The 24,322-nt window shown below is 42.5% G+C and overlaps 1 protein-coding gene across 8 annotated transcripts in view; it reads right to left on the bottom strand.

Annotated features, from left to right (window-relative positions):
- Positions 1-13,504, bottom strand: part of LOC147463655 (Man1-Src1p-carboxy-terminal domain protein) — a 60,589-nt gene extending 47,085 nt beyond the window's left edge. Inside the window, exons 1-7 of one of the 8 annotated variants that reach the window (XR_015185250.1) lie at positions 13,144-13,501; positions 1,198-1,334; positions 1,000-1,071; positions 762-907; positions 560-674; positions 403-483; positions 112-240 (exon numbers count right to left, since the gene is read on the bottom strand). Coding sequence is in view for 6 of the 8 variants with exons in the window: in XM_086489977.1 (XP_086346103.1) it covers positions 112-240; positions 403-483; positions 560-674; positions 762-907; positions 1,000-1,071; positions 1,198-1,334; positions 13,144-13,327 (864 nt within the window). In the remaining 2 variants the exon portion in view is untranslated. Of the gene's footprint in view, positions 1-111; positions 241-402; positions 484-559; positions 675-761; positions 908-999; positions 1,072-1,197; positions 1,335-13,143 lie in introns of all 8 variants that reach the window. The other 7 variants (XR_015185249.1, XM_086489977.1, XM_086489985.1 and 4 more) reach the window with 7 other exon arrangements.
- Between the last annotated feature and the right edge of the window lie 10,818 nt (positions 13,505-24,322).

Here is a 24,322-nt window from a genome sequence, read left to right as displayed (position 1 = left end):
AAAAATGATAAGAAGCTAGACGGGTACGCAAGATTATAAAAAAAGATCAAAGACTAATATCATGGTAGATAGGCAAAAGTCTGAAAAGGTCGTTCAAGGTAGAGCTCATACCGCATGCCAAACAGCATTATATTGGCGTTCCCTTAGTGTGAGAAGATGGTCTCGAAGATGTGATGCAACAATCCACTTTTCATTTCCTGACGCATTGTTACGTGATTTTTCTTCTAGTGCTTCACAAACCTACGATGTTTTAGACGTGTGTAAGGCTCGAGCATAAGTGTAGACTCCACACACAGTGACAAACACATGAAACCATGAAACCTATAAAATGAATCAAAACATGGAAGTCGGGCCGCTCATTGAACCAAAAAGCATGCACCAATACGTGTTTCAAGTACTTACCTGAACATAGAGTTGTTCTGCCCGCTTAGAAACTTTGCGATTACGATATGCTCCACGAAGCACAATCACAGGTAAGATCATCTACATCCAAACAACCTTGACTTATTGAAAATGTCTGCACCACACAAGCACGGTTTACATGCCAACAGTGACCTACCAAAGGAATAAGGATAAGGAGGGTACTGTAGTGCGATAAGATCCACTCCTGAGCACGACACCAATAAGGCTTGTAATACTCCAGCAAATCAGTAGGACATTGCAGCTCTAACAAGCTACAACGAGCAATAATTGGAATGAACACTGTCAATAAGAACCAAATCGTAACTTAAACAAGAAAAGCAAAAATAGCAATAAATTACCCTTGAACATTCTGTGTCCTAATGAGTCTGTTTTTAGCGGTCTCTAAACCCTGTTGGCCTGCAAGCTTGAACGTTTCCGGATTGATGCTCAGTACTTCTACCAGTTTGACATTTTCCAGAAGTTGTGTGGCCTCAAGCACAGTCAGCTGCACTGATGTTAAACATGTGTGAGCCAAAAAGAAACTGTGAAACTGAAGAGCACCTAAGTTTGTGCTTCCAAATGTGGTGAGAAACAGACCTGTTCAGGACCAATCTGCTTGCAAAATGGGAGAGTATAATGTCCACAAACTTTCTGAACTATGAATTCCTCCTGCAAACCCATTCCAACAGTACAGTAAGTGACTACATATTCAATTCAAGATAATGTCTTTAAGCAAATGTTATCCTTGCTTGACTAAGTGTGCGGCTGGTCAAACTTTTCATGAGAGGATCTTACAATTGCCTTGACAGATTTTTCTATGTCTCTGTCTCTGACACAAAATTTCCCATGCCTATTAAAACCAGAACTGCACTCCATATCTCCTCCGATGCATCTTGCATTTTCCGGACAAGGTAAACAAGACTCTGCAACAACTACAAGATGTTGATGAGCACACCAGACAAAACAAAATACTCAAAGCATTCAATTGATAGATGCAGCCAAAAGAGGCTAAATGCACAGACGGGAACACAAACACTTAGTTCAAAATCTATTTTTTTCTACCTCGGCACTAAACCCTTCACATTTTAAATTCAAGCCATGGTGAGCCCCTTGACGAGACAGGAAACGAGCTCAAAGAGCTAGTAAGCAATCTGTGTCCACGCATATTGGGATTTCACTCCTTTCAGCAGCTGGCAGGATGGCATTTTTTCATTACAAAATTGTAGTTAACTGTGTCAAGCTGCTTTCCATGAAAATTTTCTGGCAGAGTCTGATCCTCACTAAGTAAAAACCCACAGGCTCCTCCCCCTCTCTCAGATGTACGACCAAAACTATGGAAGAAGACCTGGTAATCTAACTGTACCAGCAATACCCTCAACCAAGCCAGAGAGCTCCATACCCTAACCCCCCCCCCCCCCCCCCCCCCCCCCCCCTTCAGCCCACCAACTGTCACTATGACCTCAATTCCAAGGAGGAACTTTGCAGCGGCTTCGGCTTCTAGCCAACTTGATGTACCACCCTCAATCACGCAACCCCTTGGGATACGTACCTGCTCAATGAATGAAGGATTTTCAGCAAACACAAGAGCTGCATGTCCAAGCACTTTAGCATTGTCACGAGACGGGCACCACGCGCCAACGGAAAAGAATAGACTGAACAGACTTTTAGCACTTCAATAACAACTGAACTGAAAGAGAGAGAGAGAGAGAGAGAGAGAGAGAGAGAGAGAGAGCACGCGACATAGTGGCAGAATTCCACCCCAGAGTGTATTGGCCCCAAACCTTGGCGCTCCTTTCGGTATTTCTTTATATTGCTTCAACTGAGTACAATGCCTGTACTCCAATCCCTGCACCTTCACATTGAAGCAAGCCAGAGAATGAGCCCTCTACACATATTTAAAGGCCCTTGGCCTTAAAAGGAGTTACATGAAAAGCAGCCAAACTCAAAAGCAATTGGTCCCAAAAGCACTAGCGCCAAAAGCTGCTAGCGCGTTTTGCGGAAATTCGTATAGCTGCCACGTCCGCATGTCAGCACGAATTGCGGACGTCCGTACAGCTGCCACGTCAGCATGCCAATGCTTTGTGTGCGTGTGTGTGTGTGGGTCCAGCTTTATTTTAATGCCTTTATGTCACTTGGGCCCCATCGAACGGGGTCCCATAAGTTGGTGGGAACACTTCTTTAAAGATAGGCCACTCGGCAAGACTCTGCAAGTTGGTAAAACTTCCTATGCTTCTTCACTTAGGGTTTAGGCCTCTCAGCCAAGATATGCAGGTTCGCTCCGTTCTTGAGTGGCTTGAAACGTCAACAATTTGTGACATCCCCCCTTCTTGAAAGAAAGTAATCGTCCGCGATTACAGCATATCTTCAAAACAACTCAAGTTAGCTCAAAAATTTCCAAGGGACAATCAGTTTTCTCATTCCAAATCGGAGCTCTTGATTTTTTGGGTCGTTGGCTTCCCAAAAGAATCTCATCTAATTAGGAGTCTCATTCCAGATCGAAACTCCTAATATCTTGGGTCGTTGACTTCCCAGAAGTATCTCATCCAATAAGGAATATTCAGTGGTTGGCACATCACAATGCAACACGAATGCTCACATATGCATGTTACAAGACAGAGAAACATAAAGCCGCCGATGAACGCTCCTCCCACATAACCTAACAAGGTCTGGGCCGGGAGATATTCAACGACTCCCTCATCACTCCTCCCGCATAACCTAACAAGGTCCAGGCCGGGAGATATAGAGGCCTTTAGCAACCAAACGCCCCCCATACCGCAACCTTCGCCGTTTGGAGGTGTTGACTGCTCAGACTTCTTAATACTCCCCCCATAAATAACCATCCAGGTCCAGGCCATGAATAAAAACAACACTTTCAAACATTCAATACACCCCCCGCAAATAACCACAAGGGTCCAGGCCATGAGTATGAACAAGCATTCTCAAAAATCATTTCTCAGTACTTTACCCGAGAGTAAAATCAACAATCATTGAAACAAGTTTTAAAACCAATCAAACAATTCAAGTAAGACACATTCAAAACAAGATACCATCCATTTCAAAAAAATTCCAAACAAGATCACCAAACAAGTTCTCAGACAGAACTTAAACTTAAAAAGCAATCTCAGATATCAGTCGAGCTCGAAAAATCAATTGACTTTCCATCCTGAAACCTCTCTCAAAAATTAGGGTTAGGTTCCTTCCATAAGGTCGTAGCCCACCACAGCACGGTCTATCAGCTCTTGGACAGACAGTGTTCCTCTGGCGGCGACGGTAGTCCCAAGACATAGCAATCACACCCGACCTCCAAGGTTATCAGCGGGCCATGAGTATGAACAAGCATTCTCAAAAATCATTTCTCAGTACTTTACCCGAGAGTAAAATCAGCAATCATTGAAACCAGTTTTGAAACCAATCAAACAATTCAAGTAAGACACGTTCAAAACAAAATACCATCCATTTCAAAAAAATTCCAAACAAGATCACCAAACAAGTTCTCAAACAGAACTTAAACTTAAAAAGCAATCTCAATATCAGTCGAGCTCGAAAAATCAATTGACTTTCCATCCTGAAACCTGCCCCAAAAATTAAGGTTAGGTTCCTTCCATAAGGTCGTAGCCCACCACAGCACGGTCTATCAGCTCTTGGACAGACAGTGTTCCTCTGGCGGCGACGGTAGTCCCAAGACATAGCAATCACACCCGACCTCCAAGGTTATCAGCTCAAAAAGAGACACCTACTGAGAGATGTCGAGAAATTTCAAGTTGTAATCTGCTAGGGTTTCCACGGCAAGCATTTCAAGATACCCCACTCTGCAAGAAGTTGCACTCCGAAGGAAGATGTCAGAAACCATATAACTTCGGGCAAAATGTCACAAGGCGGGGACCACGTGCCAAAAGAAAAGAACAGACTAAACAGACTTTTAGCACTTCAATAACAACTGAACCGAAAGAGAGAGACGACACACGACACGGAGTGGCTAAATTCCACCCAGAGAGTATTGGTCCCAAACCTTGGCGCCCCTTTCGGTATTTCTTTATTTCGCATCAACTCAATATAAGTCGATACTCCAAACTCTGCACCTTCTCCAGGAAGCATGCCAAAGAATGAGCCCTAACCTCATATTTAAAGGCCCTTGGCCTGAAAAGCAGTTACAGTGAAAAGCCTTCAAAACTCAAAAGCTTCCGGTCCCAAAAGCAATGCCAAAAGCTGCCAGCATAATTTACGAAAATCCGTACAGCCTGCCACGTCATCAGCCAGCTCAAAACGTGGAAATCCGTACATCCTGTCACGTCATCAACGAGCACAATTTCCAAAACTTCCGTACAGCTGCCACGTCATTAGCTTTGTGTGAGTGTGTGTGTGAGTCCTGCTTTATTTTAATCCCTTTATGTTACTGGGGCCCCATCGAACGGGGTCCCCATAAGTTGGTAGGACTTCTTCTTCTTCTTCTACTTGTTCTTCTTAGGGTGTAGGCCCCTCGGCCGACATCTGCAAGTTGGCTCCATTTTCTGGAGCTTTGACACGTCAACAATTTGTGACATCTCCCTTCTTGAAAGAGAGTAATCGTCCGCGATTACAGCATATCTGCAAAACAACTCAAGTTAGCTCAAAAATTTCTGAGGGTCCTTCCGAGGGACAATCGGTTTGCTCTTTTTGTTAAGGAGTTAGGTTCTCCTTTCGGCTCTTTTGATCAAGGAGTTAGCTTCTCCTTTCGTCAGGATCGGAAATCTTGATATTCCAAAGTAGTCAAATTAGCCATCACACCCAGACCGCACTGATCTTCCATGAGTGTCTTGATGCACTAAAATGATATACCCAAGCAATCTCATCCAATTAGGAATATTCAATGGTTGGCACAGCACAATGCAACACAAATGATAACATATGTATGTTACAAGACATAGAAACATAAAGCCGTCGATGAAAGCTCCTCCCGCAAATAACCATCCAGGTCCGGGCCATGAGCTGTTCAACGACTCCCTCATCACTCCTCCCGCAAATAACCTAAAAAGGTCTGGGCCATGAGATATAGAGGCCTTTTACAACCAAACGCCCCCCAGACCGCAGCCTGCGTCGTTTGGAGGTGCTGAGAGTAACCACTGCTCAGACTTCTTAATACTCCTCCTGCATAACCATCCAGGTCCGGGCCGGGAGTCACAACAACAATACTCCACCCGTAAATAACCACGAGGGTCTGGGAGTAGAAACAACACTTTCCAATCATCCAATACTCCCCCCGCAAATAACCACAAGGGTCCAGGCCGTGAGTATAAACAAGCATTCTCAAACATCATTTCTCACTACTCCACCCGGGAGTAAAATCACCAATCATTGAAACTAGTATTAAAACCAAAGGCAAACAATTCAAATCGGCACCAAGACAGGTTCAAAAGAGATACCATCCATTTCAAACAAATTCCAAACAGGATCACCAAACAAGTTCAAACAAAACTCAAACTTAAAAAGCAATCGAGACATTAGCCGAGCTCGAAAAGTCCACTGATGTCACAAGGCGGGCACCACGTGCCAATAGAAAAGAACAGACTAAACAGACTTTTAGCACTTCAATAACAACTGAACTGAGAGAGAGAGACGACACGCGATACGGAGTGGCGGAATTCCACCCCAAAGAAATGGCCCCAAACCTTGGCGCCCCTTTCTGTATTTTTTTATATTGCATCAACACAGTACAAGCCGGTACTCCAGACTCTGCACCTTCTCCAAGAAGCATGCCAGAGAATGAGCCCTAACCTCATATTTGAAGGCCCTTGTCCTGAAAAGCAGTTACAGTAAAAAGCCTTTAGAACTCAAAAGCTTCTGGTCCAAAAGCAAAGCCAAAAAGCTATCAACGTAAACCACGGAAATCCGCATAACCTGCCACGTCATCAGCTAGCGCGAAACACAGAATTCCGTACAACTTGCCACGTCATCATGACAACGCAATTTTTGGAAAATCTGCCACGTCATCAGTTTGTGTGTATGTGCGGGTCTTGCTTTATTTGAATCCTTTATGTCACTTGGGGTCCCATCGGACGGGGTCCCCATAAGTTGGTAGGACTTCTTCTTCTGTTACTTGTTCTTCTTAGGGTTTAGGACCCTCAGCCCGCATCTGTAAGTTGGCTCCATTCTTTAGGCTTTGACACGTCAACAATTTGTTACATCTCCCTTCTTGAAAGAAAGTAATTGTCCGCGATTACAGCATATCTGCAAAACAACTCAAGTTAGCTCAAAAATTTCCAAGGGTCATTTCGAGGGACAATCAGTTTGCTCTTTTTATTAAGGAGTTAGCTTCTCCTTTCTGCTCTTTTAAAGGAGTTAGCTTCTCCTCTCGGCTGTTTTGATCAAGGAGTTAGCTTCTCCTGTCTGCTCTTTTGATCAAGGAGTTAGCTTCTCCTTTCGTCCAGATCAGAACTCTTGATATTCCGACGTAGTAAAATTAGCCATCACACCCAGACCGTACCGATCTTCCACGGGTGTCTTGATGCACTAAAATTACATACCCGGGCAATCTCATCCAATTAGGAATATTCAGTAGCTGGCACATCACAATGCAACACAAATGCTTACATATGCATGTTACAAGACATAGAAACATAAAGCCGCCGATGAACACTCCTCCCACATAACCTAACAAGGTCCGGGCCGGGAGATATTCAAGGACTCCCTCATCACTCCTCCCGCATAACCTAAAAAGGTCCGGGCCAAGTGATATAGAGGCCTTTTACAACCAAACGCCCCCCAGACCGCAGCCTGCGTCGTTTGGAGGTGTTGAGAGTAACCACTGCTCAGACTTCTTAATACTCCTCCCGCATAACCATCCAGGTCCGGGCCGGGAGTCACAACAACAATTATTTTACAAGCATACAACCAAACGCTCCCCAAGCATCGGCCTGCATCGTTCAGAGGTTTTCAAACATACAACGAAACGCTCCCCAGGCATCGGCCTGCATCGTTACGAGATTCATACAATACCAAAACAGTATTTCTCACTTCTCCACCCGGGAGTAAAATCATCAATCCTTGAAACCAGTATCAAACCAGAGTCAAACAATTCAAATCGGCACCAAAACAAGTTCAAAATATATACCATCCATTTCAAACAAATTTTAAACAGGATCACCAAACAAGTTCTCAAACAGATTTCAAACTTAAAAAGCAATCTCGACATCAGTCGAGCTGGAAAAGTCGACTGACTTTCCATCTTGAAACCTGCATCAAAAATTAGGGTTAGGTTCATTCCATAGGGTCGTAGCCGAGCACAACATGGTCCATCAGCTCTTGGACAAACAGTGTTTCTTTGGCGGCGATGGTAGTCCCAAGATAGCAATCACACTAAACCTCCAAGGTAATCTGCTCGTGAAGAGACATCTATTGAGAGATGTCGAGAAATTTCAGGTTATAATTTGCTAGAGTTTCCATGGCAAGCATTTCAGGATAGCCGACTCTGCCAGAAGTTACACTCCGAAAGAAGATATCAGAAACCATTTAACTTCAGGCAAAAATTTTCTTCGAAGCTTGCCAAGTACTTGGAGTATGCTGTTTGGTAGCTATCAACATCTGCATGGCAGCGCCTCTGAGAAAAACAACAGCTCGAAACAAATCTTGAATCCTTCTCTTGCAAGTGATCTTAATGGCTTATGCCCTGTAAGACATGAGCGGTGAAGATGGAAGCACGCTCGATGCGCGATGAAGTAAGGGTGAGAGTGGCCAATAGGTCCGGGTTGGAGGGTGAAGATACCTCAGATAAAATTCCAATAGCTCTGTCTACCCTTTTGTAGGATCGGTATGCTTTCAAAATAGCACACGGCTGATGCTCTGATACCACTGTCACAAGGCGGGCACCACATGCCAATAGAAAAGAACAGACTGAATAGACTTTTAGCACTTCAATAACAACTGAATTGAGAGAGAGAGAGAGAGAGAGAGAGAGAGACGACACGCGACACGAGTGGCAGAATTCCACCCCTGAGAGAAATGGCCCCAACCTTGGCGCCCCTTTCGGTATTTCTTTATATTGCATCAACACAGTACAAGCCGGTACTCCAGACTCTGCACCTTCTCCAAGATGCATGCCAGAGAATGAGCCCTGACCTCATATTTAAAGGCCCTTGTTCTGAAAAGCAGTTACAGTAAAAAGCCTTTAGAACTCAAAAGCTTCTGGTCCAAAAGCAAAGCCAAAAAGCTGCTAGCGTCAATCACGGAAATCCGTACAGCCTGCCACGTCATCAACCAGCGCAAAATGCGGAATTTCGTACAGCTTGCCACGTCATCATGACAGCGCAATTTTTGGAAAATCTGCCACGTCATCAGTTTGTGTGTGTGTGCGGGTCTTGCTTTATTTGAATCCTTTATGTCACTTGGGACCCCATCGGACGGGGTCCCCATAAGTTGGTAGGACTTCTTCTTCTGTTACTTGTTCTTCTTAGGGTTTAGGCCTCTCGGCCGGCATCTGTAAGTTGGCTCCATTCTTTAGGCTTTGACATGTCAGCAGTTTGTTACAATTGACTTTCCATCTTGAAACCTGCATCAAAAATTAGGGTTAGGTTCTTTCCATAAGGTCGTAGACAACCTCAGCATGGTCCATCAGCTCTTGGACAAACAGTGTTCCTCTGGTGGCGATGGTAGACCCAAGATAGCAATCACACTGAACCAGCAAGGTTATCAACTTAAGAAGAGACGTCTACTGAGAGATGTCGAGAAATTTCAAGTTATGTTCTGCTAGGATTTCCATGGCAAGCATTTTAGGATACCCCTCTGCCAGAAGTTGCACTAGAAGGAAGATGTCAGAAACCATAAAACTTCGGGTAAATTTTTTTTTTCTTGAAAGCTTGCCAAGTACTTGGAGTATGCTGCTTGGTAGCTATCAACATCTGCATGGCACTGCCTCTGAGAAAAACAGCAGCTCGAAACAAATCTTGGATCCTTCTCTTGTAAGTGACCTTTATGGCTTATGCCCTGTAAGACATGAGCGGTGAATACGGGAGCGCGTCCGATGCACGATGAAGTAAGGGTGGGAGTGGCTAATAAGTCCGAGGTCGAGAGCCACGTTGTGCATTGACCATGAGTTAGGCAACTGTAATTTCATAGAAACCTCATTTATCTTTTTAATGACTGGAAATAGACCATAAATTCTGAAAGACAACTTAGGACACTTCTTCCCGACTTGCTTGAATAAGAGTCTTGAGCCTTGCTTAGCCGAAGCTTCACACTCTCTGTAATCTCATCCAATGACTGACTTTGTCATAAACTGAATAATTCTTTTCAACACTATTTACTTCCGACTGAGAAATGCAACTGTACGGCCATGCTGCTAAAGCACAGCACCTATGGCAACATTGCTAGCATTTGTCCATACCTCAAAGGGATCGTCCCAAGAGGCAAGGATGAGACATGGCACTTCGATCACCGCAACCTTGAGAGCCGAAAAAGCCTCAACGGCTGCCTCGGGCAAAACAATGCGCTGTCGACGAGTTTTCACCCCTTTCAAAACATCAGTCATGGGTGTGGCAATGCGTGCAAAATTCTCATTGAGCGAGCTATATGCTTAACATAAACCAAGAAAAGAACGCACATCATATACAGTTTTGGGCAAATCCCAATTACGAACCGCGGAAGTGAATGTTGATAGTACTCAGGATGAGTGCTCCGAACTGTGCTCAAGGGTTCCTTTTACTTACAGAAGGGAGAGCCTTCCGTTCCTCTTAGAGAGAGAGTGCAAGTGCAATGATCACAAACAAAGTGAATGCTACTGTGAATGAAAGTGCTGAGAATGAGAGAGAGAGAGAGAGAGAGAGAGAGAGAACACGACACCAAATGGTTCTCAAACCCCCCTCCAAGGGCCCCCTCTCTATAGCGAGAGGTCTATGCTATAGATTGCACGCGACAATGACGATGGTGTCGACGACAACGGTGTCAAGGCTGAAAATTGAAAACGCTAGATGCTTTGGTGGAGATCTGTTGCTGTGGCGGTACAGCGGCCTGAATCTGTAACTGCTTCGCCGGACTTGGGCTGAAATGCAAAAACGCTGACTGATCTGGCTGAAATCGGAAAACGCCAGGCTAATCTGCTGAATTATGAAAACGCTAGGCTGATCTCTTGAATTCTAAAAACGCTAGGCTGGTCTGGGTCTTGACGGGAAAACTGGCGAGGACCTGCAACCGGGTGGGAGCGGGTTCTTGCGAGGCTAAGGGCTAAAAACTAAAAACATTGGTGGTAGTGGCTGAAAACGTTGGGCTGATCTTGAGAAAAACGATGGGACCTGTGGGTGCCTGAATGCTCTCCTACGGGTGTCTGGACTCTGCCCTTCTGTGTCCTGCTTCTTCTACTTCTATTGAGTGTTCTTTAGCAAATTGCCCTACTTACTTTTCCAACAAAAGTCACTTATTAAAAAATAAGTGAGAAATGTGTATTTTGGGAAAAAGATTCTATGGTCTGGAAAATGCTCATGATGGGTACTGAATGTCATGCTAATGATCCTGTTGTGTGCAATCAGTGGGTATGCAACTATTCTAAGTGCCTGGACATGCAGGACCTGCGCACAGGCTCACAAGGGTGCCAGAACACTTCCTAGGCTAACCTGAACCATGGAACTGGTGTAGCTTGTCCACATGCACATAGGGTTAGATGTGGACGTGACATCTGAAATCTTCACAGAGTTGCCTTCGTAACGTGGCCCAAGTCATAAAATGGTTCTCAGCAAACTGACTGTACCATTTATCGGCTAAGCCATCCAAGGTTGAAGGAAAGAGCACTAGGTAAGCATCTTCTCTGTTGAGCCCACGACCCCTGCAGAGGGAGACAAACCTCCTAGCATAGTCGTCTGCATCCTCTATGGAGAGTCCTCTGAAAGTCGGGAACTTTATATTCACCTTAGCCAGGACGCTGGTGAGCTCCTCCATGGCTGCATGTACAGGAGCTTGTTCAAGAGCTTGCTGTAGCACAGGGGGTGAGAACTGGACTGGGGAAGGTGACGTGGGAGGTGAAGGAATGTTTGAGAGAGTGGAGGTAGACGCGTGGAAAGGTAGGGGTAACGGGGCTGGTGGGTTCTACTCGGCACAAAGGGTTGGCGCTTTCGATGGTAGTACTTCAGAGGACTTAGTAATGGACTTTGTCGATCTTTGGACTGCCTCGTATGTGTCATGCAGTAATCACAAACCCACCCAAGCTTTGGGCACTAAAACTTTTACTTAGCTGGTCCAGACTCCACTAGACCAGTGTAAGTGACCTGAATGAGTGACTAGACCAGGACGAGGGACTAGACCAGGACGACTGACTAGACCAAGACGAGTGACTAGACCAACTGGTCTGGTACTGAGCTGGACAGACCAAGCTGGACTACTCTAGTCCAGACTAGCAGACCAACACACAGACGAGAGCTGAAACGAGCTAGCTCCTCGACCTATAGGCACAACAGAGTGAAACTTTAGTTGAGGTCCCACCGGGCGTGCCCAAAATGAGAGCACCTATAGCAGCAGGAATAATGTGTCATGATCTCTATTGTGGGTACTCCTCAGTGCAATGTGCATAAAATCTCACTCCAACAGAATGAAAACATTGTAGACGATGAACAATATAGCAACAAGTAACTCAATAGAAAAGCAGACTCAACAGTAGAACTTGAACAGCATGGGAGTACAGACTCTGGCATGCTATTGATTTCTCGCTTGGAGTGTCCAAGCCTGTAACACATTGTATCAGCACTTGTTCTCTAGCGATAGAGAGGGGGGCCCTGGGGAGGGGGGTTTGGGACGTTAGTCTTCTCTCTCTTTCTACCACCCATAGAACTTTCACTCACAGTATCTTCTCTCTCTAGTCTATTGCACATCTCTCTCATGAAGTAAAAGGAACTCTCTCTTCTTGAGTTATCACCATTAATCACTTCCGCTGCACATTACACGGTGCCAATCTACTAACTCTAGAGAGAGGACAGAGAAAATGCAGACTCGCAAGAGAGAGACTGCAATCCCCAAAAAACGCTCGCATCACGCTGCACAATGCAATGATAGAAAGTGGGGAAGGGGGCCCGGGGAGGGGGGCAGGGCGGGGGGGATCCCTATATCGGGACCTACCACATTTGCAAACCCTTCCACAATACCCCATGACCCCATAAATGGGTGCCCTGGTAAAAAAAATCTCACGTCACCACAAAACAGGTCAATTCCACATAGATTTTTACTCTTGACTGGTCCAGCATTTATGTGGTAAGGAGGACTTGGAGTTAATGCATTTTAGATCCGCCTTGGACCTTGGTGAGAGGTTTTCGCCTTTCTCAACGATGCAGATTGAGAGCATCCTGCTTTGAGGACATTGGACATGTACATTCTGGTCCATCAACCAAGACACATATACATACAATTAATAAACACACAGTACTCAACAAAGATAAGTGATTAAATGCATTTTCCCTTGTTGTGATATACGTCTTCCATAAATTTTCAATTTAAAAAATGACTAATCAAGTGATTAAGGACAAACAAACAGCTTCAAGACAAACAGATTTGACTCCTTGACCATAATTACATGGTGAAAACTGTCAATGCTTGCTATTTTTTGCCTCGATTCTCATTTGTATGGAGTGTTTTCTCTTTCTTGTGCAGGAATTGCTCCGGTGAACCTTGATTTCAAAGAATACAACAGTTTCATAATCGGTGACAACAGAAAAACGATCCTCCATCTACAGAGAATACTGTGTATCACAAACAAAAGTTGTAGGTACAAAAATCCACAGCCAAATCAATCACCTGATTGATATGGATCGCAGAAAGGGAGAGATTGCCGCTTCCGCCACTCAACAAATGTGATTCCAAGAAACGCGACTACAGCAGCAACCACGACGACTGCAGCAAACTGCAGAAGCTGCTCGGTGAGGGGCATCGGCTCTGATGATGCCGTGGAATGGGAGTAGGACGTTGTGGGCTTCGTCATAAGCGAGCCTCAATCTGCGAGCATAGCCTCCAGGACAGCGAACAACAGCTATAGACGGGACATGTTAACCGGACGTCAGCTGTAGAGAGTGCCCTCATAGATCCCTCGCTGACTCGTGTCGAGTACTCGGCACCTGAAGGCTGAAGCGCCGTGCAAAATTCAAAATGTCACGGCGCTACCGAATCGTGATCGATTCTTGGTTGCTGCATCATATACAAGGGACTAACTCACTAGTGGTATTCAACTAGAGAGCTTCGTTAGCTATGTTAGGTAGAACAAAATATTGGAAACTGAGAGAGAGAGAGAGAGAGATTTCATGAAAGAGTGTTAGATTTTTTTACCTGGTTTGGGATACCGATCGTCGTGGTTCAGTGGTGTACCTTCACAAAAATTGGTTACTAATCGTAAGCATGACATCTTTTCTCAACAACCTCTAGAGCCACTCTTCTTGCGCACATCCCGCAATCAATGTTGGCAGACAGGAAGCTCATCAAGCACTTTTTGTGCTTTCTCAAGCGCACCACATTTGGCATACGTATTGACCAAGATAGTGCCAAACACGACATCTTTTTTCAATAGCCTCTGATTAACAATATAATTGTGAATTTTTGTGGCAATATCAGCATCTTGCATAGAGCCACATACCTTCAAGATGCATGCGTAGATGATTGCATCAGGAGAGAGGGCCTCGCTTCACATACATTTTGACCAAGGCAATGCCAAGCACGACACCTCTTTTCAAGAGCCTTTGACTAACAATATAGTTGTGAATTCTTGTGCCCATATCAGTATCTTGCGTAGAGCCACATCCATCAAGATGCATGCATAGGTGATTCCATTTGCAGAGAGGCCCTTGAGCACTCGCTTCACATATATATGGACCAAGACATTACTGCTCTTGTTGCGCACCTTCCGCAATCAGTGCATTCCAAGAGGCCACATCTGATGAAAACAGACAAGAGCTTTCTGGCCATGACAGTGGGGAAAATCTTGCAATCAATGCATTCCAAGATCCGCACAAGAAGCTCCTCGAGAACTTGTGAGAGCCACATACCCAAAATGTAAGCATGGACTTCAAGACGAAAGTATAGGTGATTGAGTTTATGGAGATACACTTGCTTTGCATCCGCTAAAAGCAGTCTCGAGCTTTCTGGCCTTGCTCTTATTGCGCACGTCCCACAATCAATGCATTTCAAGGGGCGACATTTAGCATTCATATCGACCAAGACAATGCCAAGGATGACATCTTTTTTAACAGACTCTAACTAACAATATAATTGTGAATAATTTGCCCATATCAGCATCTTGCGTAGAGCCACATGCCTTCAAGATGAATACATAGGTGATTGCATGTGGTGAAAACAAACTAGAGCTTTCTCCTATGGGCAAAATCGCACAATCAGTACATTCCAAGAGTCCACACTCCGGCTAGGAAGCTGAAAATAGCCTAGAGCTTTCAGGCACTACTCATGTTGTGTGTATCCTATGACCGATGCATTCCAATGCTTTGCATCCGTTGAAAACAACCTAGAGCTTTCTGGACCTACTCTTGTTGCACACATCCCGCAATCAGTGCATTCCAAGAGGCGACATTTCATGACAGTACCACATTTGGCATATATATCAACCAAGCACGACATAGGCTTACCAACAACGCCAAACCAGGTATCTTCTCGTCGTTAATTCTCTCACCCATGTCAACAGCTTGCATAAGGCCACTGGCCTTCAAGGTGCAAGCATAGGTGAATGCATTTGTAGAGAAGCCTTTCGTTTGCATCTGCTTTCTGTTGTGTGTATCATGCAACCAGTGCATTCCAATGCTTTGCTTCCGTTGAAAACAGCCTAGAGCTTTCTGGCCCTACTCTTGTTGCGCACATCCCACAATCAGTGCATTCAAAGAGGCGACATTCCTTGCAAGAATCTCCTCAAGCACTTTTTATGCTTTCTCAAGTGCACCACATCTGGCATACATATCGACCAAGGCATTGCCAAGCACGACATCTTTTTTGATCAACAGCCCATGACTAACAATATCAATCTCAATTTTTGTGTCCATATGAGCATCTTGCGTAGAGCAACATGACTTCAGGATGCACGCGTACGCGATTGCATTTGGTGTAAATAGACTTAGTCTCCTGTGGAAAATATTGCAATCAGTGGATTCCAAGGGTCCACACTATGCGTAGGAAGTGGAAAGCGTTCTAGAGCTTTCTGGACCTGCTCCTATTGTGCATATCCCGCAACCTATGCATTTCAATGCTTTGCATCTGTTGAAAACAGCAGCCTAGAGATTTTTGGCACTGCTCTTCTTGCGCACATCCCTTAATCAGTGCATTCCAAGAGACAACATTCAAGACAAGAAGCTGCTCAAGCACTTTTTGTGCTTTCTCAAGCACATCACATTTGGCATACATCTCGACCAAGACACTACCAAGCACGACAGCCTCTGGAGATGCTCTTGTTGCGCACATCCCACAATCATTGCCGGACAGAAAGCTCATCAAGCACTTTTTGTGCTTTCTCAAGCGCACCACATTTGACATGTATATTGACCAAGATAGTGCCAAGCACGACATCTTTTTTCAACAGCCTTTGACTAACAATGTGTAAATTTTCGTGCCCATATCAGCATCTTGCATAGAGCCACATGCCTTCAAGGTGCATGCATAGGTAATTGTAGCTAGAGAGAGGCCCTCGCTTTGCATACATATCAACCAGGTATGAATTTAAGAAATACTATACTATTTTATACGTATGTTAAACATTTATATCTATTCATACATTCTATAAGAGGATAACGCCAACCGGTGTCGTAGCCTCATGGTTTGAGTGTCTGTGTGGTGGAGAAAAGACCAGGTTCAATTCCTAGAGGAAAGCCATAGACAAAATCAGTGAAAATACTTGGGAAAAATAAAAGACAACACCACATGTAGCTATTGTTTGGAAAGAGCAATATAGCAAACAAAGAGGGACAGACATGTTACTCTTGATTCAATGCCTAATATTTCAAGGCTCAACAAATAAGTAAACTCAATTAATCTACTGCATGAAAGAATAAAATGCATCTACTGACAGATAAACGTGCATGCGCAACACGTGCACACATTTTCGGCATTCACATAAATAAACAAAGCACCTAATATGCACTTAAAAAGGTGAAGCAGGCTATGGAGTTGAACCTGGTACAGATTGTTGAGAGAGTGAAGGAGACACAATTGAAGACGTTGTTTCTCATGAAAGATTGGGGCAGATTGAGGCTGAGCTTCAGGCGATCGAGGGGCACAACTGAAGACGTTTCTCATGAAAGATTGGGGGAGATTGAGGCTGAGCTTCGGACGATCGAGGTTGCTCAGTCATGCCTGCTCTACTCTGCTACAATCACTGCATTCAAGAGTCCATGCTCAGGCCCTGCTCCCTGTGCGTATCGCTGTCCCAGGTGCATCGATAAAACGATGGAGCCGGTTTGAAAGACTGCCACGTGGATTATTGAGAGCTCGAGAATTCAAAAGAGGCTCCTACGCTAACGAAGTAAAGAAGCAGGGTTTAGATCTAACCTACAAGAAAGCTATAAGTGTGATAGAATTTGATACCAAAATGCCCTTCCTAGGGAATTTTTCTTGCGGTATGAAGGTCAAAATTGTTATGAGTGTCATTAAAAGGGCTTGTTTAACCAATTGTCCTCCAAAAGAAATGGGCAATAAAATAAGGGTACCTTTTCAATGAAGGGAGAGTACATTAGGATGCCCATACAAGTTAAAAAACATGCACGGACAAATTGAATTTGTGAAAGTAAATAAAAGCATGTTTTATCTTCATGTATTTCCAAAACTCCAATATATAGTATGACTTTCCAAAGGGAAGGGTGCTAGTTCTCAATGCTTGTCTTTGTAGTTTTAGCTCACTCCAAGGTTGCTTTATGACAAGGCACCCTGCCCTTCAAATTTCAAAGGTGTGAATATTTTCGATAGAGAAGAAGTCAAGGGGAATCGGCCTAACGGTAGGCGAGGGGCTTTAAGCACACCCGTTATGGTTCAACCCCAACGACATGCATGTGTGGGTGTGTGGGTGCAATCCCATAAAACAATCTCATTGAAGCATCAGAGTGAAAAAAAAAAGAGAGAGATGGAGAAGAAAGGCAAGTGTTTTACAAGACTCTGGTCTCATACCAAGATAAGTTGTGTAGTTGGCTATGCTCCTTTGATTGCCAACTTTAAGATTATGACTTTTTATTATAAAGGTCTTCAAGGTATAACGAAATCCATCCATGGGTTGGTGATAGCAGGTTCTGGAAATTACTCATCATGTGGAATGCTACTCTTTTCGCTTTACAAAACTCTCATACACTCGTTAAGATTGATTAAGGTGATACTAAATGATAGTTGCTAAGCTACTTTCACTTTTGAATATAAAGAGATTTGTGAATAGTTGTACAGGGATTTGTAAAACTTGAAGTTCATCTATCTGAAACGAAAAAGTTTTTTTTCTTTTTTGCATCAAGGGTTTTGGCTTCTTTATCAAAATGATGAGAAAAGAGAGTTCATTGTTCTAATCAGTGGTATTAATGGAATTAAAAAAATATCACTTGAATGTGGTCATGCATGGTTCAAGTTGTATCTATGGAACAAACTCTTAAAAGGTAGTGATTCTACTAATACTCTCTTTTTCTTTGATATTAAGACAAATTCAACATGATTAACTCATGAGAATTCAAAGTTCAAGTTTCCCTTCTCTAGTTGCTTTTGGAATAATCACCTTTTAGTTACATTATATGGGGACTATGCATTCAGCGTTCTATGCTTTCCATGCTACGAAATCATTAAGAACTTTGGGGGACTTAGCTCTTAGAGCCCGGTCGCTTGCTTCAGCTCAACCAGCAAACTACACGATCATGCAGTTAATGGGATATGCAATCATGACTACAAAGTGGTTGGTCAAGTACTCTATAAAAGAGATGAAAAAAGGAGGAGCTCAATTTGTATGACTTGCACTTCATCATCTTTGATATATGACCAATCCACTAACATTGCTACATGTTCCTTCTGCCTATGATTTCTGATAAACTTCTTTGCTTCATGCAAGGTCTTCCTTATATCATCCAGCTATATTGTGAGTCACTGAATTCTCTCACAGACCTTCACGTATATCTCACCGCGTTCATTCCTAGAACTTGCATCAGAATTAGAGGTTTAGGGTAGTTGTCCTCACAATGGCATGCCTGTGCTTTTGTTTTCTCTTGCTCTGTTGATAAATCCTTGAATGGAAAATCATTTTGTTACTTTCAACTTGTTCTATTTTCAGTTCCTGTATCTCAACTTCCACAAAGTCGACTTCGACTTGTAACACTTCTTTCTCACCATTCCAAAGAGATTACCATTCCAAAGAGATTGGAGGTTAAAGCTATTGTTACAATTTCCATGATAGGAACTCTATTCTGATCTTAGTTATCAAAAAACTCGTCTTCCTTAATGAATTCTGGAGTGGTTAATGCAATTAATTGTTGGGGTAAAGGCCTTTGTCCCTTGCCCAACCTCCTAGGCTATGGGCGCCCGCCCATTGACCACCTTATTCTTTTGTACATATACAAAGAATAAGGGGCAGCTCATTCTTGAGTCTTGCTCCACCCACACACCTTGCACTCCTTCTTCCCCTTCTTGCACGCACCTCATGCTATTCGAATGTATGCCCTTTTGTTGTTTCTTGTATACTAGTCCGGGTGCTTTCAATACTTTCTCCCATAACCTTCTTCTAGATAGTGGTGGCGTTAATGTGCGTGGGAATGCACATTGCCCATTTCAAAAATCGATAAGCATGCCATGCTTTAAAGAGGCTCCAAGTCTTCACCTTGGCAGTCTATTGTATCATGATATTATACAAAAAATTACTATGAGGTTAGCCTTCAGATTCCTAATTCTGGCTAGCAACATACAAAAAGGCTTTTCAGATACATGTATGTCGGTTCAAATTCCAGGGCTGAAAATGAAATCCCTTGTCCTCTAATTTTTTGCTTCTTTTTAGTATGAGCATCTTCATTCAAAAAATTGATGACTTCATCTGCTGAACAAGTTGTAGCATTAGTTGAAAAGGATAGATATAGGAAATGGGAAAGTGAATCTGTTGTGGCATACACTTGTCTGGCATTGATTTCTACCATGCCAGTATCTGAGTTGAAGGTATACACTTGTTGAATAATTTTTAGGTCAAAGTTGATCTTTGTCGCTTCCAACACCACTACCATATTCCAAAGTTGGAGCAAGGTCCTTTCCCTTTGGTGAAAAATGCATCTGCTAATTTTATAATATGGCATGGATCATTCTTGTACAACTGCTATTGGACGCAACAACTCTTCAATTTGTGCAGCCTGAGCATCCATAGTTGCTTGCATACTTTCAGACATCTTCTGTTTACCCATGTCTGAATCTTGGATAATCCTTGAAGGGGCCTTGAGTAGAGAGGAAAAACTCACTATTGGATGATCAAGATGAATCAAAGCAAGAACACTTAGGGATTCTGAGTTGAGTAGCCAAGATAGTCGATGGCTCGGGGGGGCACACTATGTAATCATGTTAATGTACTACGTGAGTTCAGCAGGAGGGGTTTTAAAATGCAAAAAAAGGCAATTCAGTAGAGATACATTAAAATAAGGGGTTTTTATATTCAAATTTGGAAAAAATTTCCTAAATAAGGGGTCATTCTAATAATTCAAACATGTTAAAAAGGGGGTTTTTTAATTACCTTGCAAACGCAGATTATATAGGGGGTATTGAACAGTGCACCCTCGAGGTCGATGATGGCAATGGCGAATCATTCTCAGTAGGTTGTGTAGACAGCAAAGACATAGATGCTATGGAGGAAGCTCTGTAGGCCATGGAGCTAAGTGCACAAGTCTCTGAGGGTAAAGTGCTAGGTCGCGCACTCTTTGCATAATTATAAAAACATGCACCACGCTTTGACTGCCTTGGGCTTATGTGCGTCGTTTGTGACGTGGCAAGCATGCATAGGGTTGTCCTTTCAATGATTAGTGGCAAGATTCCCCTAGTGATTTGCACATTAATATCCTGCCAGTAAATGTTATTCTTCTCAGACTCCTTTGGTTCTTGTCTGATCTGGTCTGAAACTAGAGCTATTCCCAAAAGATCTATTGGTTTCCAAAAATACTCCATTCCTTTCTCAATTGGTCTGATATTGAACAGATTCAGAGGTTCACCGTCTGACTCTGAACTGGCCTCCTAATCTAGTGTTGTTGGAATGCCATCCGATTCGGTGTACTATAATTTAATCTTAGCTTCATTATAGACCCCTTGCAACAATAGTCCTGACAAGTCTTTTAACCTAACTGTGCCATTGGAGAAAACCCAATCCACTTCATAAGGTCTCGACCACACAACTTTTGGATTAGGTTTCTTAGGGCCTAACTTTGATTGATAATGCAACACTAGATCCCCCTTCTTGAATTCCTCTCACTTTGATCTTACTATCATGCCAATGCTTTCTCCTATGATGAACCACCTCTTGTTCTAACATAGATATCTCTCTTATTTCATCTAGTCTCAGCAATTCATCCATTCTTTGATTTAAGTTTGCATTGAAATCCATACCATGCTCAATAGCCAATCACAGATTGGGAATTGTAAATTCCATAGGTACCACTACGTTTGTGCCATATACCATCTTGAAAGGTGTCATCAGAGTGGTAGCCTTGTGAGTAGTTTGATAGGCCCATAATGTAATATGATGTTTCTCATGCCATTTTTGTGAGGCTCCCTCCGAACAATTTTGGTAAGTATGGTTTTGATTGTCTTATTGCTGCTTTCAGCCTGGCCACATGCATCTGGGATAATATGGAGTTGATTTTCAATGCTTGATCAAGAAAATGTCGGTCAATATCTACATTGTTTTATTGATGAAAGGGGTTCCTTGATCTGACACAATCTCAAACAAATGGCTGAACCTGCAAATTACATGTTCATACAAAACCCATGTTGTAGACTTCATAGTGTTGTTCGGTAACGCTTTAGCCTCCACCCATTTGCTGACATAGCAAGTTGGCATCACAATTTTGAAGGGCAAGTTCAGCATAGGCAAAGAGAAAAACAAGAAGAAGCAAGATTTTGAAGGAGTTTATGAAGGCAGATCTTGACTTTGTTAAAGATAAGAAGAGGGGATAAATTGAGAATATGGCTTCTGAGGCTTTCTTTTAAAAAAAAAAGAAGCCTACATCAATCAAGTAGCTTGGAGTGCATGAAGGTTTTTGAGACTTGAAGTCAAATTGCAACCTTGCACCCAAAGCGAACTTTACAGTCCAAGGGAGCAATTAGAGGGGGGGAGAGAGAATTATCAATTCATCTTATTTTTTTGCAACCCGATTTCAGGCTGCGGGAATCGTCACTTATGTACATGCAGAGTTGGAGGTCAACCTTCACCAAACCCTAAAAAAGTTGCATCAACCTGGTCTCCCTGGTGTTGGGAGAAATTTCCCCTTCTTGCTCATGGGTTGAGGAAGCCTCTGCAAGTCACCATCTTCTCCATGCCTTTTGGTGCTGACAATACACGACAGAGCTCCCTTTACCTTGTTTTTTTTTAGCATGTCCACACCTTTTACTTTAAAAAGGTGTGGACATTACTCAATTAAATCCTTTGGCTGCCCAAGCTAATCACAAAACCTTTGGTCGGCTGCCCAATCCTTTGGCCATTACCTAATCACAAATCTTTTGGCAGGCTGCCAATTTACCCAACTCTCTTCAGTCGCGCACGTCAACTTTTTTCGACCACCCAATTTACATATTTTTCGTGCCACCCACCAAGCTTATCCTCATTTATATGGCGGCGGATTCAAACATTCTTATCCATCCATTTAAAAGCTTCTTTGTCACACATTGAGAATTGAAGGGCTATTCCAAGGTTGAGGATATGAAGTTGATCGACAATATTTGATTAAAAGAAACGGGACCCGGTCTTACCTTTCAAAGTCCATCAAGCAAATTGAGAATTCCCTTTTTACTGATTGCTAGCTACAAATTGCAAAAGGGAGCTTGAAAGTGAAAGTTTTCAAATTTTTACATGCAGGCCTATTCAATTGATCGTCAGATTTCAACCTGTTCTCCTGCTACATTTTTGGACTGGACGTCATCATCAAATGTACAACTAAGTAGAATAACTTTTTTGTTTTTCCTTTATTTACTTATTATTCTGCACATCGATCATATTATAAGTAAACATTAAAAAAACTATATATATATATATATATAATATTATATATATATATAATATTATATATATATATATATATATATATATAATATTTATATATATATATATATATATATATATATATACAAGAAAATTCTTTTAAAAAGAAAAGAAAAGCATGCCATCATGGCTCATTTTCCACAACCACACTCTATTGTTGAGCAACTCACAAATTTGCAACAAACACTTGCATATGAATGCAAGTGAAAGCAAGAACTAGAAGTTAAGCTATTGCACACTAAACAAGCCAAAACTCCACCTACTCCAAAGCAAAACAATATTAGCAGAAAAGCTTTCACATTCAAGGATTTTGACGGCACTAAAGATGTTAGCACGGTACTAGCATGGGTTAGTCAACTAGATGACTATTTTCATGATGAAGACTTTCCCAAGCGTGACATGGTCAAATGTGCATCAAATCACCTCATTGGTAGTGCTACACTATGGTGGAATGCCACTAATTCTCGCACTTCCCCACATAATACAAAGCTAAAGCATTCTACCAGTGAAATTTTATTTTCCAAGTTGGAAATGAAGATGTACAATATTACACAAATCATTTTTGAAATTGTCTCATTCAACTTCAAGCCATTGAACAAGTCAATCACAGGAAACTAAAGCATAAGTATGTATATGGGTTAGCACTGCAAACTGGTGTTGAATTAGACATGTTTGCACCAGATTCACTGTCAAAAGCTATTAATTTGACTCTCAATGTGGAGAAAAAGAAAGGTGTACATCAACTCCTCACTGATCAATGAGCTAACACTAACTGTAGCAAGAGAGTTCCTTTCTCTCCTAACTTTGATGGGAACAAAACTCAAAGTGGTACCTTCTTCCAGAGATGCAGATTTGGTTATTCTACTACACCTTCTCAACCCCATGGAAAAAACACATGCAGTATAGGGGCAACCAAAACTCTTCCAACTGTCAACGCCCTAATCAACCTTCTAGCAATAATAAAAAGGTGAAATGTTTTAAATGTTAACAGTTTGGGCACTATACAAATAAGTGCACAAACAACGTTGCTAAGAGCAATGGCCATTCTAATGGCCAACCTAATGAAATTGCATGCAATCACAACCAAAGACCATTCAACAACAACTGCCCAAATGGTGTACACGTTAACCTCATCAAAGATACTATTCTCGACGACAATGAAGTTGAAGTCAGTTACGGTGAGGGGTGTGATTCCAAGTATGATGCCAATGAAAATCCTTCTCCAGGTATTCCTATATCCCCACACATTTTACTCAAAGTGAAAGGCAAGGCTAAGGATAAAGAAATCACAATTTTCTTGGATGATGATAGTAGCCATGATTTCATCTATGCATGATTTCTCTCTCTCAATTCTCTTCACCTCACAAAGTTAAGACTGCCTTTAATAATCAACATTTCAATTGTAAAACTCAAGTCACTGTTGAAGTTTGCATAGTTGATTTTTTCCATACACATACATTTATAGTCGCACCATTGTATGGTATTGATATGATTTTGGGGATGCCTTTTTGACATGAATTTAATCCACCAATCAATTACAAAATACAAACTTTGACTCTCACCCATGAAAACAAAACCTACTCCATCCAAGTAATTCTGGAACATAAAAAATTTCCACTACTTTCTCACACTCAAGCCAAATGAGCAATTGGAAAGCAAGGGAAAACATACCTAGTGCTCATAAAATTCCATATCATTCTACACATGATGATTTTCCTACACAGTTTGAAGGTTGTTTCATGCAGATTT

This window comes from Adiantum capillus-veneris, chromosome 2, assembly GCF_014529385.1.
Source record: "Adiantum capillus-veneris isolate H3 chromosome 2, ASM1452938v2, whole genome shotgun sequence".
In the NCBI taxonomy this organism is placed as follows: Eukaryota; Viridiplantae; Streptophyta; class Polypodiopsida; order Polypodiales; family Pteridaceae; genus Adiantum; species Adiantum capillus-veneris.
The sequence above is the reverse complement of the archived record's forward strand: the minus strand, read 5'-3'. Positions and strand labels throughout refer to the sequence as shown.